Source organism: Euprymna scolopes, chromosome 46 (genome assembly GCF_053919585.1).
Source record: "Euprymna scolopes isolate OS-2025 chromosome 46, ASM5391958v1, whole genome shotgun sequence".
In the NCBI taxonomy this organism is placed as follows: Eukaryota; Metazoa; Mollusca; class Cephalopoda; order Sepiida; family Sepiolidae; genus Euprymna; species Euprymna scolopes.
The window spans coordinates 56,477,770-56,494,577 of NC_136527.1; the positions used below are offsets into that span (position 1 = coordinate 56,477,770).

At 34.9% G+C, this 16,808-nt stretch overlaps 2 protein-coding genes across 2 annotated transcripts; both read left to right on the plus strand.

Annotated features, from left to right (window-relative positions):
* The first annotated feature begins 1,374 nt into the window (after positions 1-1,374).
* Positions 1,375-8,613, plus strand: LOC145270127 (uncharacterized). The gene is made up of 3 exons (XM_080125736.1): positions 1,375-2,070; positions 2,379-6,569; positions 8,359-8,613. The coding sequence occupies exons 1-3, from the start codon at positions 1,375-1,377 to the stop codon at positions 8,611-8,613; spliced, it is 5,142 nt and encodes a 1,713-aa protein (XP_079981862.1).
* A 676-nt stretch (positions 8,614-9,289) lies between these two features.
* Positions 9,290-10,579, plus strand: LOC145270128 (uncharacterized). The gene has a single exon (XM_080125737.1). It carries the CDS (start codon positions 9,290-9,292, stop codon positions 10,577-10,579), a length of 1,290 nt encoding a protein of 429 aa, XP_079981863.1.
* Positions 10,580-16,808: the final 6,229 nt, after the last annotated feature.

Genomic DNA, 16,808 nt, shown 5'->3' on the forward strand with positions numbered 1-16,808 from the left:
GAAGAGCAAGTTCGCAGAAAACAAAATTGAAGAGGAAAAATAAAAAAAGAAATCATTTCGAAATAAACCCGATCTATTTGGTGAATATAACGGATAAAATTAGTATTTGCTCGTTCATAAAATACGCTTAAATATAAAAATAAATTTTAATTCGTTCAGATTTCGTATGTCAAAAGTTATAAAAAAAAAGTAGTTACCTCCCTTTGTTCAAACTAATCGACCACTTCTCCTTTCTGAAAGCCCTATTTTGATTGGCTAGGATGAAGCTCCTTGGCCAATCAACAAACATTTAATATAAGCAGAATTCTGGAAAAACAGATTCGCCCTCTTTTTGAATCAATCGTCGGCCTATAGACAACTATGGAAAATCTCTCCTAAATTTGCCGCCGAATTTTGATTGAACTTTTTCAGGGAGCCGTCCAAGACTTTTGGACGATAAAGAACTTTTTATTGGACTTCTAAAGCCGCAAACACAATTAGTTTTGCAAGAACCTTTTCTTTGTAATATTTTCAATTTAATATACATAATTTTCTCCAATTCTTGTGTGAGTTCAGCAATCTTTATTTCTGTATTTCCCACTTCCTACTTCAACAAGACACCAGCTCCCGGCAATCGCCATATTTTGCAAAACTAAATAACGTTTAGCAGCTTGTTGTGAAGAAAAAAAAATAAAAGGGAAGAGAAGATTTGAACTCCTGAGGATATTTGCAAGGAAAATGGAAAAAGGAATACCAATTTGAGAAGTCCCTCTTAAAAAAAAAAAAAAAAAAAATTATTTCGTTTCCAAAAAAAAAAAAAACGAAAATTCAATGAACATTTAAAAAAAAAAATTATTTCGTTTCCAAAAAAAAAAAACGAATAAATAGTATTTCTGCCTTTGTTAAAGGTTTAAAATTCAATGAACATTTAAAAAAATTTTTTTTATTTCGTTTCCAAAAAAAAAAAACGAATAAATAGTAATTCTGCCTTTGTTAAAGGTTTAAAATTCAATGAACATTTAAAAAAAAAAAAAATTTCGTTTCCAAAAAAAAACGAACAAATAATATAATATTTCCTGTTGTATTATTAAAAGTTTGAAACTTTCTACCGACTGAAGTTCGCGTAAAGCAGGCATCATTCGTTCAAGAGCGTGGCGTCGTACTACGTCATACGAATGTAAATAAACATGGCCTCCTTATATAAGGGCGATAACTCCACTTATGCAAACTTCCGTCCAAGGGCCATAACTCCATTTATGCTAAGTTCCGTCCAAGGGCCATAACTCTTCTCGGCCTATCCACAGACATTATCAACAATACTCCCACAAAATTTAACTTGTTTAAAAAAAACAAACTTAAAACCATCATCCTTTCCCAAAACAAAACAACTGTAAAATGGATGATTTCCGGACCTTGAAGGGTGTTAGGGCGCTCATGGACTCCAGAAACGTGTTAAAGGAAGATATTTCCCTTAACACGGACATGTTGGAAGAACGCGAAGGTTTGAGGAAAAAAACCTTCCAGGAGGAAGAAGCTATAATTAAGGAGTTGCAGATTGAGGTCCGCTCCTTAAATGATAAAATTAAAGGGCTGTGTATAAAAGCAGAACTTGATTTAAGGGAGTGTGGATTTGTTGAGGAGCAAAGGAGGGAAATTGGCTTTCGAGCTAATATTAATGATTGCCTTGCCGACATTGAAAACTCTATTGAAAACCCCACCACATCACGGAAAAATGAACCGACCTCTGTACCTTTGCTTTCTGTCCCCAAGTTGCAGTGTGCCACCTTTAGTGGAATCAATCCTTCCAAATTTGAATATAAAAATTTTATTGCTCAATTCAAAAACTGTACTGAGTCTATTGATTCCGGCAGGGCAAAATTAGCCTTATTGGAAGGGTATTTGAGTAACTATGCCTTGCAATTGGTTTCCCATCTGACCTTGGAGGATGGTAATTACGATGTAGCGGTGGATTTGCTGACCAAGGAATTCCTGGATGTCCCCTTTATAATAAGTGAGATCTTCAAGCAGATCATTTCTACTTCTCCTCAATATGACCCTGAATTTGTGGCTGTGAAGCGATACCTTGCTGAGGTGAGAGCGGATTTATCCGAATTGAGGACTTCATATCTGATAGATTTTTTTGAGGAGAACTCCACCGGATTTTTGCTGGTCAGCCATATTATATACGAGAAGTTGCCAGTTGCCTTGAGAAGGGAAATTAACCACAGAGTGGGCACGAGTTACCCGTCTCTAACACAAATTTTTGAAAATTACAATGAGGCAGTTCGTGCTCTGTCTCGAAATAAAAAAAACTTTTTCGGGTTACGGAAAACCCCTCGAAGAATGATAAAGGGCAGGTCAATACCTATGAAAAAAAGAATGGTGATGCTGCTCTACAGAATTTCACTACAAGCTCTTCTGGGGCATATTGCAAACTTTGCACATCACGTGGCCACACTATGCTAAAATGCACCAAGTTTGCATCTTATGAAGCCAGAGTTGAGAGGTGCAAGCAGCTGAAACTGTGTACAGGATGTTCCAGCTTAAAACATAAAAGTGAGAATTGTCCTGGACTCCAGAGCAAATCACTCCTCACGTGCAGCTTATGCCTTTCAAAGGCACATATTGCACCCCTGTGCAACACTAAGAGAGTGGTTTCTCTATTCTCTCACGTTTATGAAAACGAAATCATATCGTCTGTTGTAGCTATTTCTTTAAATTATGGATCTGAGAAAGCTACTATTAACTGCCTATTGGACACAGGGAGTCAGCGTTCATATTTTTCTAAGAAAATATTAAAGGAGCTGAAGTATCCTGATGGAAATTCTGATCCAACCGATTATCAAATGAAGACCTATGCGGGTGTGACTATGAAGCGATTTGAACAGGTTGTCTTGAACGTTACCGTGGGAAAGGGGAAACAACTCCCTATTCCTGTTTTAATCGATGATGGATTCAGTATGCAGTTTGAGTTCGCCAGCTTTGGCCAAGTGAAGTCCAACCTGAATGAGTTGAAACACAGATTGGCATTTTCAAATGAAAAACAGGGTGATTCCATAACAATTCAGGGTATCCTGGGAGTTGACATATTTCAGTTCATGGAGGGTTCCAGAATCATTAAATGTATGAATGGACAGGCCTGGGATTTGCCTCAAGGGATTGCCCCATTTGGTAATGTACAACACTTTTTGTATCCTCATCAAGTCAGTCCTGTGAGATGTGAAATTTCCAAAACAATTGTCAATTATCATACTACAATATCCAAATATGCCCATTGCCCTGAACGACAGTTGAATTCCATATTGGAACCCAAGTCTTCCTACCCGGATCCGTTTCCAGATGTATTTGAGAATTCCAACGTGGAACGGAATTTGGAAAAAATGTTTGCTGTAGACTCAGCTGCTGCTTCCCATGACGAAGAACTAATTGGTGATTATGACAGAAATAGGATTGAAAACTTCAGGAAGTCTATCGAATTCAGGGACAATTCTTATTTCGTGGATCTACCTTGGCATAAGGACAAAATAGATTCCGTTCCCTCTAACTATAAAGTCGCTCTTAAAGTGCTTGACACAACAATGCTTTCATTGGAGAAAAGGGACTTGGATAAGACCTATACTGATATTTTTCTTCAGCAAGAGAGCGAAGGGATTACCGAGAGAATTGAAGTCGCCCCACAAGATTTCTGCAAATACATTTGGATACCCCATCGACCGGTCTTTAAGTCGGATCAACAGGTAACCACTAAAATCAGGCCTGTTTTTAACTGTTCGTTGAAGACCGGGGGTGGTTACTCCCTCAATGAAGCATCTTATCCGGGTGTGAACATGATGAATAACATGCTTGAACTGTTGCTCTTATTTCTTACTAACAAATATGTATTATTGGGAGACATAAGAAAGGCATTTCTTATGATCAAACTCCGGTCGGTTGAGGACAAAAACAGATTTTGTTTTTTCGTAAAAGATGGAGACAATTTGCTTTGCTTCCGATATTGTACATTGATATTTGGCTTCAATGCCAGCCCATTCATTTTAAATTACGTTCTCAAACACCATGTCAGCCGTTTTCCGAATGATGCATGTACTGAGATGCTGAAAAATCGATTTTATGTCGACAATTTATGTATGACCAGCAATTCTTCTGAGGAAATAATCAGTCTCTATAAGAGTGCCGTGCCTCGTCTGCAGACGGGAAATTTCCAGTTAAGATCGTGTAACTCCAACTATGAGCCTCTTCGAGACATTATAACGGAGGATGAAAGAATCGTGCAGCATGGTTGCGAGTACGAAAAGGTCTTGGGATATAAATATCACCCTGAATTGGATACTATTATCATTGTTAACACTATGGTTCAGAGGAACATACTCTCAAAAAGGGATATTTTGGCCCAGACAGCAAAAATATTTGATCCACTGTCACTATGTGCCCCGGTTACAATTAGGGCAAAAATACTTCTCCGAAGATTGTGGTTGCTCAAGTTGGGTTGGGATGAAAAGGTTCCTACTGACATAATGACTACCTGGTCGAATTTGGCCGAGGACCTTTCTGGTCTAGGTGATCTATTTTTTACAAGACATGCTATAGACACTGGTAGCCAACTGAAATTATATTTGTTCTGTGATGCGTCACCACAGGCATATGGATTTGTCATATATGGCGTGCAAAATGGGAAGTCTCACATAATATTTTCCAAGGTTAAAGTGGCCCCGATGAGAACAAAGACATTACCTATGATGGAGTTGCTTGCAGTATATATTGCATTCAAGGCTTTAACTATGATACTGAGATCCTTCTCTGGTGTCAACATAGAGGACGTTTTTGTTTCTGTGGATGCGCAAGTTGTTTTGTCATGGTTGCTCACCGAGAATATAAAGGCAAAGAGTCTGTATACCAGAAACAGAATTAAAGATATTCGAGAAATGAAGGAGAAGTTGAGTGAGGAATTTGGGTTGGGCATTCATTACAAATATGTTCCTTCTGCCGACAACCCGGCTGACCTTCTTTCTCGTGGTATCACTCTGGAAAAGTTTAAACAGGGATTGGACTACTGGACATGCGAACCTGCGTGGCTTGTTGAGCAACCTGAGAAGTGGCCTACGAGTACTTTGAGCTGTCTGAGCCCGGAAAATAAGTGTCACGTGGAAAGTGTTTTCCATAATACATTGAGTGAAGCTGTTAGGGAACCACTGATTCCATTTGACAGGTTCTCGGACTTCAACAACTTGTGTCGATCAACTGCTTTCGTATTCAAGTTTGTGCATCGATGCAGAAAAGTGAAGGAACATTCAGATCCAAAACAGACAGCCACGAATTACCTGATAAAGATGATGCAATTGCAATCGTTTGAAAAGGAAATTGCTTATTTGAAGAATCCTCTTGACAGGGAAATTCCAGTGCTGGTGAAGAATCTTAACGTTTTCATCGATTCTGATGGGATTTTGAGAGTGGATGGTAGAATTGCCAATTCGACAAGATATGACTACAATTTAATCTATCCAATATTGCTTGCAAAACATCACTCTCTTACAAAATTACTGATTATGGATAACCATAATCGATGCAGGCATTTGGGTATTGCTACGACAGTGACCAATTTGCGGTTATCCGGATACTGGGTCCCACAGGCAAGACAGTCTGTGAAAACTGTGATTTCTAACTGCAATACCTGTAGGAAATTCAACAGCCTAGCCTTCAAATACCCCGAATTGACAAATTTGCCAAAACACCGTGTTAGATTAATCAATCCTTTCCAACACACAGGCATAGACTACACAGGTCACATCTGGGTACAAAGAGATGGAAAGTCTCATAAAATGTATTTATTAATTTTCACATGTATGAACGTGAGGGCTGTTCACATTGAACTTGTACCTGATATGAGCACACAAGCCTTCATTCAAGCCTTGATTCGGTTTTCAAATACCTATGGAGTTCCCAGTCACACATACAGTGACAATGCACGTTCCTTTAATGCAGCCTTAGGTGGTGATGTAATTAAACATCACATAAACAGTAATGAGTTCTGTAACTCATATTCAAGCGCTGGCATTAAACACATAAAAATACCCTTATACTCCCCTTGGGTTGGAAGTACTTGGGAACGAATGATCAGAGTGATAAAGTCATGCCTATTCAAAACACTTGGCCGATCTAAAATCAGTTATTTTAACCTTCTAACCCTTCTATCAGACATCAAAAGAGCCGTGAACTCTCGACCTCTGACCTACAGATGCTCTACCGATATTGATCTGCTTTCCTTAACACCCAACTGCTTCACTCATCCAAATATAAACTGTGAGCTCTCCTTCCAATCTGACACACCCAGTTTGGTTGAGACAGAACCAATAACTAGGTCTCTCCTTGTGAGTACCTTGGAAAGCAGAGAGGAATTAATATCTAAATTCAAAGAGATGTGGCACGATGAATATTTGCTAAGTCTGAGGGAGAGTTGCAAGGATTTACACGAAATCGAATTTCACAATAAAATAAATATCAACGACGTAATACTCGTCAAGAATCCGGCCAAGTCCAGGCCCTTCTGGAAGCTGGGCAGAGTTATTGAGCTATTTAGTGGCAACGATGGCAAGGTTCGTTCTGCTCGAATAAAAAGAGGTGATGGTGCAGTGGAAACACATAGCCTCAAACATTTATATCCGTTGGAGTTATCACTCACTCATAACAACTTTCCTGATGAGGAATCTGATGAATTTGCATCTCACCCTATAGAAGAATGTAGGGACCCATCGGAACCTTCAGAAGAAATGGCCAATTACAGGCCTAAAAGCATCAAGAAATCCACATCTAATCCTGAATACATTTATTATTTAAAAAAAAAAATTCCATTGTAAATGGGCCATAATAATGCCCAACACATTAAGGTATATTCTACCTGTTAAATATTTCTATTAAACAGAATATTCTGTACAATTTAATTTAAACACTTTACGTAGCAATCACAAATATTGTAACTGATTGCCTTTATATAGCATGCAACGATTTCAATCGTCGCATTATTTGTTGTTGTTGGGAGAGTATAAAAAAAAGTAGTTACCTCCCTTTGTTCAAACTAATCGACCACTTCTCCTTTCTGAAAGCCCTATTTTGATTGGCTAGGATGAAGCTCCTTGGCCAATCAACAAACATTTAATATAAGCAGAATTCTGGAAAAACATATTCGCCCTCTTTTTGAATCAATCGTCGGCCTATAGACAACTATGGAAAATCTCTCCTAAATTTGCCGCCGAATTTTGATTGAACTTTTTCAGGGAGCCGCCCAAGACTTTGGGACGATAAAGAACTTTTTATTGGACTTCTAAAGCCGCAAACACAATTAGTTTTGCAAGAACCTTTTCTTTGTAATATTTTCAATTTAATATACATAATTTTCTCCAATTCTTGTGTGAGTTCAGCAATCTTTATTTCTGTATTTCCCACTTCCTACTTCAACAAGACACCAGCTCCCGGCAATCGCCATAAAGTAACAATAAAAATATCAGTTATTATCTCCCTTAGTAAGTTCGATTTGTTTCTATTTTTAACCTTTTTAATAAACACACGCATATATAAAGATATATACGCATATTGTCGGAATTAGCATACTGACGAGTAGGGGAGAGGGGAAGAAAAGACGTTTTAAGTCTTGCAACGAAATGTCGACGTTGCTTACAAGCAGTCTTTCCTTGTAAAAGTAACAAATGGGTAACGATGGTCGAAGTGTAACTTGTCTAAAAGACAGCAACAACTACTAACACAACAGTAGAGCAGCCATCCCTTTTTATCTACTCCAACTCTCAGTCAACGAGATTCACGCGTGACTGAAATGTCTATTTAACTTGTAAGGAATAGGCACTCAGGTTCTTTGATTAACGGACCACCGGCCGTGTTGGTCACAGCTACCAGCACTTCCCCACCCACCTACCCTCGGCAAGTCAACCAATTCAAAATTCTCACATTGAGATTCGAGGTAAGATGCGACTTTGTCAAAAGCAATACACATTTGTCTGAGGACTGTGGCAACTATATAACCCATGAAGCCAGGATAACCTGGTGTAGAGAACTGCGTCTTTGTTTTGGTGCCTAAAGAGATCTCAATTGGGGAATATGTGTCCATTAAGGACATCAAGAAAAATTTGTTGCCATAGTTACAACTCTAAAGGACACATGACTGCTATGTGCTCAACCGTTACGAGTAGCATGCAGGTTGATACCTTCCTACATACAAAAGACGATAATGCTTTCCTTTCTCCCATAATTGAAATAATAGTGCAAAGAGGGAATAAAAAAGTAAAGGTAAACTGCCTGTTAGACACTGGCAGTCAAAGAACTTATTTGGACTCTTTAATTTTAAAGAAGCTAAATTGCCTCTCCTTCGCAAAGGATAAAATAATCGAAGTAAAGACCTTTTTAGGAACGAGTCCTAAAACCTTTAAGGAAATCTCGTTGGGATTGAATTTGATGCCCGACAAAACACATACTCTTCAGATTCTTGCGACCAAGCTGAACTTGTCTTACAGCCTTGAAGGACTTACTCAGATTCTTGGAAATTTAAAGAATCACAGACTGGCTGCAAAGTTTAATGCAAAGGAAGATTTGGTTACTAAAGATGGGTTACTAGGACTTGACGCAATCTAGTATCTGGACCCTTTAAAGATAGTCCCTTGCATGTATGGAGCAGCACTCGAGACCAAAAAAGGACTAATCTCCTTTGGAAACAGGTGTTCTTTTATATATAAACACCAGATTAAAAATTAAAAAAAACACAGATTAATTATGCAGAGGTGTTGGCGAAAACTCCACCACTTCCATCTTCCAGAATCAACTACGTGGTTCACCAAGAGCAATCCTACCCGGACCCTTTAAAAAATTGGTTTGCAGAGAGTAGTGTCCAACGAGGGTTGGAAAACATGTTCAGCCTTGAATCTATTGGATTACCCATTGACGAGAAATTCTCCACCTTGAATGAAGAGGGTTATAGATGAGGGAAAGGATAAAAAGTTATTCTTTTTCTGTGATGCGTCTAAAGCCGCATATGGGTTTGAGGTATATGCTGTATAGGATAGAAATTCATCCTTGGTATTTGCCAAAGCGAAAATGGCTCCTTTGCAGGGAAAATCCCTCCCAACATTGGAACTTCTAGCAGTATTTTTAGCAAAAAAATGCTTCCCTTTTATAAAAGTCTCTAAAGGACATTCCTATAAAAGGCGTCTATGCAATCACAGATGCTCAGGTCGTTCTGCCCTGGATTTTGGCTGACTTTGTCCAAACGAAAAATGTATTTGTACGGAATAGATTGCAGGACATAGCTCAAATGTCTGAGAAAGTTAAATCTGATTTTAACATAAAGATAAACTTTCAGTTCACTTCAGCAGATGACAACCCGGCCGATTACATCACCAGAGGTTTGACTATCAAGAAATTTAAGGAAAAGTTTTCTCTTTGGTATGAGGGACCGAAATGGATAAGGCAAGAAGAATCCTCCTGGTGCCATCGAGAGTTGGGTTGCCTTTCTAAAGTTCAAATGGAGCGGATTGACGCTTCAGTAAATTATGCCGCAGAGAATGAAGTGGCTACATCAGAAGTCAAATTGGAAAAATTCTTCAGTTTAAGCAAGTTGATCCGTGTAACTTCACTGATATTCAAGTTCATCAACAAGTTAAAAAAGAGGGAGATCGATTCTGAGTTACAAGCAAATGCCTACCTGATCAAGACAATGCAAAAACAATCCTTTTCAAGGGAGTTGGACTTTTTGTTGGACCCTGGAGGAAATAGCATGCCTAAACTGGTGAAGAATTTGGATATGTTTTTGGACCACAAAGGCATTATACGATCGATGGGAAGAATAGGAAAATCGGAATATCACTCATATGTTGTCCAAAATCCTATTTTATTAGGAAAAGAGCATTATCTAACAAGAATGATTATTCAAGAATATCACCAAAGAAGCCAACACTTGGGCTTGGCTACAATATTGAATGAAATACGATTGGCAGGTTACTGGATACCACAAGCCAGACAGGCTGTTAAAAATATGTTTAGTACTTGTGTGAAATGTAAACGCTATAATGCCATTTCCTTTTCAATACCAAATTCAACCAACTTACCAGCCTCTCAGGTGAATTTTGCCAGGCCCTATCTACATACCGGCGTGGATTTTGCCAGCCATATCTATGTTAAAGGACAAGAAAAAGACTACAAGATGTACATTCTTCTATTTATATGTATGAGTATTAGGGCTGTACATTTGGAACTGGTTCCGGATATGACTGTGAAATCATTTATTCAAGCATTCATTAGGTTCACGAACGTGAATGGAATCCCTACACACCTTTATTCGGATAATGCTCGCACATTTAACGCTGCTGCCAGAATCATTAACCGGGGCATGATAGCGGACGAATTCAAGGAAAGATTTAGCCCATATGACTTAAAACATTGCTCAATTGCACTGTTTTCACCTTGGTACGGTGGTAGTTGGGAGAGGTCTATCAAGACCATAAAATCATGCTTATATAAACCAATAGGAAGGGGTAAAGTAGACTATTTTGGTCTACTAACAATTTTGTCTGATGTGCAAAGGGCAGCAAATAGCCGCCCCTGACATATAGGAGCTCTGAGGATGCTAATCTGAATGACGTAAACCGTCTTTTCTTCCCCCCTACTCGTCGGTATGCTAATTCCGAAAATATTTAATTTGTCTGCATCTGTTACTTTGCTCGGCTAACTGCCGGTTGAGCTTGAACCAAGAGTACCAATAATCCAATATATTTTGAGGAACACTTATCCTTACATTTCTTGTTCTGACATTTCGAAATGAATAGCAAACGATGTCATAGATATTTTGAAGGCTGTCAATCCTCGTTTTCCTTTGATAAATTCATGCAAGCTGTCCATTTTTAGCTGTGACAATATTAATGTAAAATGCAGCAAAGAAAATTGCCAGACTAAGCATGTCATCTGGACTTGCCCTTTCAAACAAAAAGTTATTTTTGTTTTTAATTTATTGTGAAGAGGACAAACATAATATCTAAATTGTACAAATGTTAAAATAAATGAATTTCTACAGTTAAAATAAATATTGAAAGCCATTTTCCTATTTTATTTGACATGTAAAATAATTTTTAATTGAATCTGTTAAACTGTATTTTTAATATTTATAAAATCTGATATTTCAGGTTCAGAGATCAGAGACGTAAACGTGTACGTTCCAGCTTGGACTAATAGAAAGAACTGCCATAAAAAAATTAGAAAAGAAGAAGAGATTAAAGCAACAAAAGAATATGAAGATATCACCAATAACTTCAACATCATATGTTCAGGATGATGTTTCTTTTCATTCCTACTCCTCTATTTCAACTGATGAAGAGGATTATAAACATATAGTATTCCTAAATTACCTTACAAGTTAACAAAAATTTCAAGGTATTCTCTTGAATTATTTAGGCTTGTATATCGTCTAATATTGGATCCAACCTCGCCAATGCTTTGCTCTTAGATTTAAGGCTATGTGTCTTCTTATACCTAATATAGATATTAAAATATCTATTTGGATAAATGAAAAATTTATAGATCAAAAGCTAAAATCAAAAGAAATTCAATGAAAAACAAAATGAAAATGTGGAGAATCTTTGTATTGGAGTAGATAGGAGGACAGACAAGGACACAGTACTCTACAAGGAAGCAATGGAGGAAAAATGGAAATAATACTCTGAAAAACAAACTAAGGGACCTGAACACCACTTGATAATCAAAAAGCAGACTAAATATTTGACACACAGAGGTCTTCCTGATATTGTTGCAAATGATAATATTCTTGTGGAGCAAGTGACCGATGTTTTACACAAATTTAAAAGTGTGAGCACAATTAAGGATGTCCTTGTTGGCAATAGAAATGCGAATACTGGCTGTGAAGGTGGACTTGTTTAACTTTTTAAAAAAAAAGAAATCTTCAGACTATTGGTTGCTCCTTACAACAAAATTAACTTCTATTCAAAACTCTATTAAAACATAATTTACTACAAATATTTTTTTCAACTATTCGGCATCCTCTGGAGTTTCACTTTAAAATGGAAGATATTGATAGCCTTAGTTGTGAGCAAAGAATTCTCTATGACTATACAGTTGGTATTTGTAGAAGTAAGGTGAACCCTTGATTTGTATCGTGGAAAATTGGGCCGTTAAACCAGGCAAGTTGATTAACATTGGCCATCAGGTTCATGTGTCTAATGACTCGTGGAGCATTCCCACACAATCTTTCAACCAAACTATAAAGTTTGATAAATTTTAGTGTTAATGCTTATGTTAATTGCTGGTGTGACATAAATTCCAATATCTACGAACTTATGTTTATGAAATGTTTGACAGAATTAGAAAGCAGTCTATTGAGATTCAGAGTATTACATTAAAAAATATCCAATATAATGTTTCGTGCAAATGTTTTATTTTCAATGGTGAAATGCAATGATCCTGAATTGAGAGAAGAAAGTATAAATATAATTTTGATCATTAGGTAAGTTAATATTTATTCATAAAAAACTGGTTGAATTAATTGTGACAATTTATTGAAACATTTTAAACATTCTAATTTTAATATATTAAGGCAGTACAATTGTATTTAAACTTAAACTCATAATATATTTTATATTCTTTCAGAAGCAGAAAGCAAACTAAGAGAAGGCTGAAAAATGCAGTGATCAACTTTAAAGTTTTACATTGGACAAATTTATTTGATTTGTCAGTAAATGGAGCTTGTGAGCCGCCAGTAACAGTAGACATTTCTGACAAACAATTACAAAATATATTATTAACTAAGGCACCAGCACATACTAGCAAAAGTCCTGTGCAGACAATTTTCTTCATGAATAGCTTGACATCAGGTTCTTCATGAATAGCTTGACATCATTTTTTTACTTGGTTTCGTTGGAACATACGCTACTGATCCAAAACTTGAAAATATATTAAGGCAGTACATATTATATTTAAAACTTAAACTCCAATCATTTTTTATATTCTTTCAGAAGAGAAAAGCCAACAAAAAAAGACTGAAAAAAATGAATGATCAACTTTAAAACTTTACACTGGACAGATTTAATTGATTTGTCAGTAAATATAGTTTGTGGGCCGCCAATAACAATAGACATTTCTGACAAATAATTACAAAATTCATTATTCAATAAGGCATCGGCAGATACTAGCAGAAGTTCTGTGCCGACAATTAAGACCATTTTCTACCTTAATAGCTTGGAATCTTTCTTTACATTCTCAAGGTGTGGAATGAACAGTCGAGTTGTTAATAGAGACTTCTCAATCAGTGTATGGCTTTTAAGCAATGCACTAACGCATACTAGCAGAAGTTCTCTGCCGACAATTAAGACCATCATTTCTTTTTATTTCAAATTTCTGAGGGTTTGCCTCAAATTCTCAATTAAACAAAAAAGTTTTGCCACTTTTTTTTCACTTTTCTAATAATTTTTACCAAACTTTCTTTACTTTTTATCTTTTACTTTTTTAGTTCAAGTTTTTGCCAATTAATTCATTTCTAACCTGAATACAATTCAATCTTCTACCTTCTCTTTCAATAATACCATTAAGTGCCCGACCCACCATATACTCCAACCCCCTTATATATATATATATGCTTGTGTAATTTAATAAAGATAGAAGTACTACTTTGCACCTTTTTATAAATTTTCTCATACTATTCATATATATATATATATATATATATATATATATATATATATATATATATATGCGGACGTTGTTATATATGCGTGCATATACATTTGCATATGTCTGTTATGTATATATGTACGTGTATACATATTTGTTAGTATATATATATTCAACAGACGTGATTGTAAAGATTGGAAGCATTTGAGAATTATCTGCAAAGTTTTTATTTCACATTTCTGATGTTTGGCCTCCAAACTTACTTTACTTTTTATCTTTTACATTTTTTAGTTCAAGTTTTTACCAATTAATTAATTTCTAAACTGAATACAATTACATCGTATATATATATATATATATATATATATATATATATATATATATATATATAGAGAGAGAGAGAGAGAGAGGTGTTATTTGTTTTTGTTTTTGCGATACGTTTTGAATGAATTCAATTATTTACAAAAGTGCATTTTTATCGAAATGCGAGTTGGGAATAATTTTCCCTTTAACCAACTTGGTACCCCCACATGGGGAGCGGTAGCTGCATCAGAATTTTTGTAGGAATTTTTGACACCCCTAACACGAAACTGAGAATAAAATATAACAAACTCGTAATTTCATCTTTAAAAGTGGGTTGTTTATTTTTTTTATGGATTATACTTCCAAAATAAACTATTAAAGTTGTATAAAAAGTAATAGAAATATTATTTTCTTTATAAAACAGTAATGATATTAATTGAATTTTACGAGTTCAGTATTTTCCAATTTTTAAACTTCAAAAATCTATCAACATTTTCTATTGATTGTAATTTTTACGATATTTTCAGGGTCAATGTGAAATTTTATGCTCTTTCCAATAAACCGAATATAATATTTAAGACAAACGTTTTTTTTAATTCACGCCCCCCCCCGATTTTGAAATGACCACAAAAAATTAAAAAGTAGATAATTAATTTACTCACCAAAGTTTTATATATCACAAATTGAAGAGTAAATATCAATAAATAATATATTAAAATTTAAAACAAAAAATAGGTGTTTTTTAGAAATTTACCTGTAAAGTCCGAAGTTACAAACCTTTCTTTTTAAAAATACGTTTTTTTCTTTTAAAAAAACACGTTGTTGTTTTTGTACCACTTTGCACCTTTCTAGTAATTTTTCTCATAATCTTCTGATATGTGTATATATGGGCGTTGTTATACATGTGCATATATACATTTGAATATATCTGTTATGTATATATGTACGTGTATATATATATTTGTTAGTATATTTTTGTTTGTGGCTGTATATGTTTGTACATATATGTACCTATGTACATGTATATATGTGCTTATATTTTTTCATATGCATGTGTGTATATATGTGTATCTTCCCCAGTAATTGTGTGCGTATATTATAATATGCTAACTTGTAACCCAAGTTAATCTAGAATATTTAACCCTACAATTGAATACCTTAATCTAAAGTAGTAATTTAAGTATTTACCTCTAAATGCACTACCCTTGACCCTCATTTTATTTTTTATATTAAAATTTACCTGGATTATTATGACTTTTAACTCTTACCCATGTAGTCCTCACACTTATATATTCCTCTCACATCTTTTCAATCCCATATAAACTCCCCAAATATTCAATTAACCATTTTATTAGGAATAGTTTTACTAAATTTTAAATTAATCATTTTACTAAATTTTTAATTAATCATTTTTATTTTTCTTATTTTATACTTTCTTTTCATATATTATTTTATTTATATTTCACGTCTTTATTGATTTATTTATTTCATTATTTACTGCTTTATTTAGTTACTTATTCATCTATCGATTTTTATTTATTTATTGTTGATTGATTTATTTGATTATTTTAAGCATTTACTTAATATTTATATATTTTTATACATGTTTTCATTTATATCTCATTATAATTCTATTATTTTAGTCTTAAATTAATTTTTGTACACCTGTCTTTAATTAGAAATAGGACGTATCTTAATCTCTCTTGATAAGCCGTATCTTTAAAACTACTCCTTATTTCATCCCAATGCTGCTACCCTCACACACCTTCCCTCTGACATGCATTAAATTATCACACACTCCCTCCTTTCTGTTCCTCTCACCCTCTCTCTTCTTCTCTATCTTTATCTCTGTCTTTGAAGCTGGGAATATATTTTTTTTTACTTTCTATTTTTTATACTCATATATTTATAATATTATTTGATAAACGGCCTAATCACATCAAACTCCGCACATCTATTCAACCGCTTGCCTCTTTCTTTCTTTTTCTTTCTCCTTCAATAATTTCTCTCTCCCTTTTTCTCTTCTTCTGTTTCCGGCTTTGTAATTCAACCCTTTCCCTTTCAACCTTTGTTATCTCTTTTTTCAGGAATTAACAGTTGGCCGCTTATGTTTTGATTTGAATCTGTATTTTGTACCTTTTATAAATATTCAATCTGTCAAGTCTGATTAAACTATCGGATCGTTTATTCCAGCGAAACAGTGGAAACATATAACTAAGCAGACAAAAACGGTAATAAATACAATTTTTGCTCTACAGTAGTATTGAGTATATAACAAGAATACCTAAATATGGTTTTTAACTTTTTCAAAATTTTATAATTTGTGAATGGAACATACTACCTTTGGGTCGTTTTAAAGATTTACACGAGAATAAAAACTTTGTTTATAAAAGTAAATTATTCACATAATCAAAGTATCAAATTATTTTATATCGGTTTTGCAGGAGAAATTAACACAGATTTTCAACAAAATAATACAAACACACACATATAACAATAATACCTAAATATGGTTTTTAACTTTTTCAAAATTTTATTATTTGTGAATGGAAACAAACTACCAGATGCTAGACATTCACAAAATCTCAAAATAGTACAATTGTGTGTTTGCATGTGGTCTAAAGCGTATTTCATATAAACAGAAGAGCTACTTTACAAAAATATTTTCAGTTTTTATTTTACTTTGTAGGGGAAATCAAAACTTACTTGGCTAGCATGTGTGCGTGCTTCAAAGGGTCGGTTGTGTAACAAAAAATAGAAAGAAGGACTATAATGGTTGATCACGCTTGTTTAAAGCTGATTTTATAAAAACTGTTAAGACGTGACCTCGGCATAAAAGTTGTATGTCATTTTAA